Below are 6,000 nucleotides of genomic sequence, written 5' to 3'. Positions count from 1 at the left end.
AAAAAAGTTGAATTTCTTTGCATGGTTCTTGTAAATCACTGGAAGCCTCCTTGCAATCTGAGGGAGTTTTACCTCCCCCATGGAAGCCAAAGAGCCAGCTGGCTGGCCTCACAGCTGGGTGTGATCCAGGACCTGATGGGAGAACAGGTGTACCAAGTGTGCAAATGACCAAGCAGCTGTTTGCTGCCAGAGGCGCTCGGGGTCTCAGCTGTGCTGCTACAATAAGCTAGATTGTGACCTAGAGACCAGAGGCCTTGAGTGACTGAAGTTCCTGATCTTGTGCCTTGCAGGTTCTGTCCCAGGGCCAGGTCCTGTCCAGCACCAGCACACAGTGCAGTTCTTGGAGGTAAGTGCTATCAAGGTTGTGTGGAATTGTGTTCTGGGTGATGGCCAAAGACTCTTTATTCAGGTCTCTGTGAGCTAGCAGAGTGAAAGTGTCCTGAACAATAATCCTTTCTGGCTCTTGATGGGGTTAAAATATGTCCTGTGAAGGTTTGTCTTGCTTATAAAATTCCTGGGGAAAATCTCCAGGGAGATCCTGTGAATAACTTGCTTGTAAGCCTTCTCTCTTCCCTTCCTGCCAATACCTACCCAAGAAATACCTTTATCTTTTGGATCTCTGCTTCCTTATAAGCCATTGTTGGCTGCTTTGGTGCAAATTAGTTGGAAGATGCACATTGAGGGAGAGTTGGCTAGAACTACACAAAAGTTTGCATCTGATATCAGGTTATGTCTCTCTACACTGCTAAAAAGCTCTCCAAGAGAGGCAAGGTTTCCTGTGCAGGACATGTGGCAGATCAAGGAAAGCATGAATGGTATAGATGGGTCTGGGATGCAATCAGTGATACAAATTTCAGCTGTGGTAATGTAAGAGCTTTGGGAATATAAATGTCTTTCAGAGAGAACCACAGAATGGGGCTGCACAGGTGCCTGTGATGTCTATAATGATGGTTCAGCTTCATCTTACCCTATGGTGGGGAAAATCTTACATAGTGGTATATGCTACTAGTGAATTAAAACACAGGCATACATTCAAAATCACTGCAATTTTATGCCTTGCTTATAAGTAATTTTGAAGGTGTATCTTTAATTCCTTCCATAGAAATCCAAACTATGCTGCTTGATTCCCATTTGTCACCAGTGTTTCTCTGATCTCTGCCCAGCTACACTCATAAAGTGCCTCCGTGCATGTTTACATAGATGTTTACTCTCCAAACAGTTCTCATCATTCTAAAACTACTTAAGGAATGTACCTGACAACTTGGGTGGAAAAACATTCTCTAGATGTAAAAGACTGAAAGAACTGCTGTATACACTGGTCTCAGTATTCACCAAAATTCCAGGTCTGGACTGAAATATTTCCTTTAGCCCATATTTTTATTTGTGTAATACTATGTCTACCAAGGTAAAATATTTTGACGTTACAAGCAAGTAAAGGATGGCAGAATGTCATCTTGTTGTTTTAGACATCATAGGAACATAGTAACATCTTCATTTGGAAGTGTAGTTTTAATAGAGCAACTAGGAAAAAAGCTGCATTTTGGTAACCTTTCGGAAAAGATAGTAAAGAGACTGAGACATTTCTCATCCAGTTATAAATGACATAAATATAATCAGTGTTATGTTTGTGTAAGTCAGAATACAAAGTGTGTAAATATAACTATTTTAATGCTCTGGGTTTAGATTGTTTAAAGCAAAACATTTTGCTTATGTAGTGTTGAGCAGTTTATTTCACTTACCATTCTGAGTCCCTTTATCTCCTGTGCTGCTGTTTGCTATTTCTAATGATTGTTAGGGAACCAAGAACATCTATGAGGACATACTGGCAAAGATAGTCTGATAACCTGGCTGCATTGGCAGGTGTTTCTTGTAGCTGTTAAGATGCATCTGTTCAATAAATATAAATAATTTTTCTAGAACATGCAGTTCTAGGAATGGCATGCATATTGTGTTCAGGAGAAACCATCCAAGCATTCAGGCTACTAACACTTAAACCTAGTTTATATTTCTGAATTGAAACAATACTGTATCTTTGGAACTTGTATAGTGAACCAAACCTTTTTGGTGGTATCATTTTTTTTTCATCTGGAATTACATAAATTAAGATATTATGAAATCAAGCAATTTTTTAAAAGGAAATGAGATGGGGATGTTTACATATTTTGTATTTTCAGGACCATTTGATGTGCTGCCTTAAAGCTGCACAGCTGAACATCCACAAATTGTGTATTTCTTTGTGTAGTATATTGTTGGTACAAAGGATAGAATTTCAGAAATGTAAAACATTGTGCCTTGCCTTTCTTCTAGGGAAACCCTTAAAATGTCTTGCCAAGCTGTAGCTTCTGCATTCCACGTCTTTTATTTTCCAGAAATGAATTTTTTTTACTTTCTAATTAGCTACACGGTTGTACAGAGGAGGAAATTATTGCTGGCAGTAATAAGTGTGTCTGCACATTGAGGCTTGCTCATTGCATAGACACAACATGCAGACATCTTGTAGCCCTTCAGATGAGTATCAACACACCATTAACAAGCAGACAGCTTGAAAACTCAGCAAGAGCAGAGCATTTGTTACAAAAAGGAGAAACTGCTTTGATCTGGCCATTGCGTTTCTTAGAATGGCTGTTATTATGCATAACAGAGTGCTCATGTTTAATTGGCCATCATACCTAATCTTCATATGGTCCCCCTTTATACCAGGATTGTACAAAAGAGGAATTCCTGAAGTATGTGTTAGCTACAGATAACTCACAGCATGTTTGTTTTGGAGGAAGAGCAAAGGAAGGAAACTGACATATTTATAAAACCTTTTTTTTTCCTCTCTCCTCATCTAGAGCAAATGAAAATAGTACAAAATGATGGGAGACCATCCAAGGTAATTCTAAGCTGTTCATGTGCAGTTTTGCTCCACCCTGTAGACACTCTATTTTTGTTGTTCTTGCTGTGGTCTCTTGAGACAATTATTAATGTTACTGTGTCTTGGAATGCTTGTTACTGCATCTGGAGATGAGAAAATTCTGTCTCCCCTCAGCAATCTCTGCGGATATGAACAAACAGGTACAACATGCTCAGGCAGCGCTGGTTAGAGGGAGGGGGAGCAGTCAGATAAACCTAATGTGCCAGTATCATTCAGGAAGCTCTGGATTAAAGTACTTCTGTGACTTCTTGCAAGTTGTTGAGTACAAGCATTACTTCAAAAGTAACTATAGTTACTGTAAGAGTATTAGAAGCACGCAAGTTTTGATTGTCCCAAAAGGCAAACTGCTAAGACTTTGGTACAGATGTCAACAATGTTTTAAAGAACTTGTTTTCAAATCTTTACTAATTACTGTGAAATACGTGGATTGTAGTAAAACAGTTTGTAATTAGTCTGGTACCCTTCCCTCTTCACTAAGTCCTTTAGTGAAACTAGGGCAGTATTTATGCCAGTACAGTTTTCTGCTGTGGCAGTGATTGAACACTGGATTAAGACTTTGAAGGAGTTGGGCATGGAGGAACAAGCAGGGAAGGACTCTATTAGCAATAAATATCTGGGAGCCTAATTTAACAAAATGTTTTGTTTCCACATTAGAAACACATTTCTGGTGCATTTTCTTCCCCTCTTTTGATCAAGGGTGTTTTGGACTTGAGCCAAAGACTTGTCTATACACGGAGCTATCCTAGAATAATTACTCTGGAAAAAGTAGCTTGGATTAACTCCGTGGGAGCAGAGTATTGTTTCAGGAGTTATGTGGAGTATCAACATATTTGAGTGCTCTGTCTCAATTGCTCTTTTCTTAGTTTTTCTGGAATCTTAGCTTCTCTCTTTGTACCCTGGATATCAGTAGAAAAGAACAACTGAGTATTGTTATGCTGCTTGGAATTTGTGAGGTTTTAAAAATTTGCATCTGCTTCCCTAATCCAGAGCGCTAAACCAAGATTCTGTTCAAAAACCAAAACCTCTTTCTTTTTCTAGAGTGGGTTAAGTTGATAAGGTATGCTGGCAAATAAGCTTTTGGAGTTATGGGTGAAAGCATAAGAGAAAATGACCTGGGATCCAAACCCACATACTGTTTTTGAACAATTAAAAGGTAGGAGTAAGAAATTTTCAGATGTGTTCAGAGATAAGAAATGCTGGAGGAGGAGATTCAGGTAGTCTTCAGTCTCTGTTCTCATGTGGTCTGTGAATATTCTGGAAAAGAGAGATACTTATTTTTTTCATCTTTTTTTTTCTTCTTCTCTTGCATACGTTCTTTGGGGAATACACACTAAATACTGGGGTCATGCTGTCCATAGTTCTGTATCAACCTTAGCACACTTGGGCAATATGTTATGCCCGTGGTCGGTACCCGGACCGACATGATGCCGCTGAGCAGCAGCCAGACCGGTCTCAGCCCCGCAGGGGGACACGGTCTGACGTCTCAAACACATCCCGCCCCCCGCCATGGGAGCTCTCTGCCCTTTTCCCCAACGGTGCGCGCGGGCTACGGCCCGGTCCTCACCTGCGGCCGTGACCCGCCCCTCGATACGGCTTCATTTTGTGTCGCGAAGGGCAAAGACATAGAAAAGCGGGGGCGCGGCAGGCAGGGAGCCCCCTGGGGGCCCCGGGAGGTGATGGGCGACTCACGGGCGGGGCGACGCCCTCGACTGCCCCTCCCAGGGGAAGGGGCCCAGCCCGGGGACATTTTGTGCTGTGCCGGGGGCCGGGCACCCACGGAGGGCGGGGCGGGGCGGGCCCGGCGCGGAGCCGGCGGGGCACGACGGGCGCGTTCAGCGCGGGGAGCGGCGATGGCGCTGGCAGCAGGTTCCAGCGCCGGGCGAGAGCGGATGGCGGCCCTGCTCGTTCTCTACCTGCCCCTCCTGCCGGGGCTGGCCGGCGCCTTCAACCTGGACACGGACAACGTGATCAGCTGGAGCGGGGAGACGGGCAGCCTCTTCGGCTTCTCCCTGGCCATGCACCGGCAGCTGCAGCCGCAGGAGAAACGTCTGTAAGTGCACCGCGCCCCGCCCAGCCCCGTCCCGGGCCGCCCGCCGGGACCCTCCTACCTTCCACCGCCGGGAAACTTCCCCTGGCGGCGGGCCGGGGTCGGCAGCCCTCGCGGGGTGTCCGGCCGGCGGCGGGAGCGGGGCCGGGCCGCCGGGGGCCCTCGGAGGGATGGGGCAGCACCTGCCGCGGGGCGCTGCGGAGCCGGGGCAGCGCCGAGCGGCGGGGACGTGCGGCCGAGCGAGGGGCCGGCCCCGCGGCCCGGGGACCTGCGGGGAGCCGGGGCTGGAAAGGAGAAGCGAGCGACAGCCGCCGCTGGGAGCCCTTCCCGCCGCAGCGCTGTCCTGCGCCGGCAGGCTGCAGCCCGGGGCAGCGCGGATCTGCGCCGCCGGAGCCTGCCCAGCATCTCGGGTTTGGGCTCCCTGGGCATACCCGCCCTCGGTAACTCAGGGTCTGCTGTTCAAGACGGAACCCTGCTCGGGAGTGCAGATGAGAGGTGATACAAAGAAGTTAGGAAAAATAAGTCGGGGCTAGTGGTATATGCATGAAACTTCTTTTGGGAAATTACGAAGGCAAAATAAGGTTCCTGTGTACATCTTCAGCATCCTTGCTGCTTTGTGTCCAAAGCGGAGCAGTGCTGGACCCCACCCTATCCAGTAGTGCTGGATGGAGTGTGAGCATAAAGTAATGCTGTTAAATAAATGCCCCCTCCTCAAATATTTAGTTTTAATTCAAGGCAAGATATGCTCATTATCCATATAGAGTCAACGGGAGGAGGAAGCTGGAAAGAAATAATATTCTTTGTAAAGTTAGGTGGTAAATTGAAAAATCCTGTGGGCTCATTTTGCTCACACTTGCATTCTTGTGTGATTTCATACAAATTACAGTGTATGGAGGAGTATAAATCACATACACCCATGTTTCATCTTCCATCTAGCAGATAAAATGACCCATAGCATCCTGAAGAATGAAATGCAAATCTCTGAGCTCCTTTCCAGAGGCCTTTGTCTTAATTCTTGACAGGATTACGCTTGCAC

At 45.9% G+C, this 6,000-nt stretch overlaps 1 protein-coding gene across 4 annotated transcripts in view; it reads left to right on the top strand.

Annotated features, from left to right (window-relative positions):
• Positions 1 to 2,856: 2,856 nt before the first annotated feature.
• The window catches only part of ITGA6 (integrin subunit alpha 6), a 40,218-nt gene continuing 37,074 nt past the window's right edge, over positions 2,857 to 6,000 (top strand). Inside the window, exon 1 of one of the 4 annotated variants that reach the window (XM_071434898.1) lies at positions 2,857 to 2,875. In XM_071434898.1, coding sequence (XP_071290999.1) covers positions 2,859 to 2,875 — 17 coding nt within the window. In that variant the 5' untranslated portion in view covers positions 2,857 to 2,858. Of the gene's footprint in view, positions 2,876 to 4,695; positions 4,968 to 6,000 lie in introns of those variants that run through there. The other 3 variants (XM_071434899.1, XM_071434896.1, XM_071434897.1) reach the window with 3 other exon arrangements.

The sequence above is a fragment of the Agelaius tricolor genome, unplaced genomic scaffold (assembly GCF_023055355.1).
Source record: "Agelaius tricolor isolate 1412-34295 unplaced genomic scaffold, bAgeTri1.0.p SCAF_10, whole genome shotgun sequence".
NCBI lineage: Eukaryota > Metazoa > Chordata > Aves > Passeriformes > Icteridae > Agelaius > Agelaius tricolor.
Note: the sequence above shows the minus strand (reverse complement) of the source record. Positions and strands in the feature narration are given on the sequence as shown.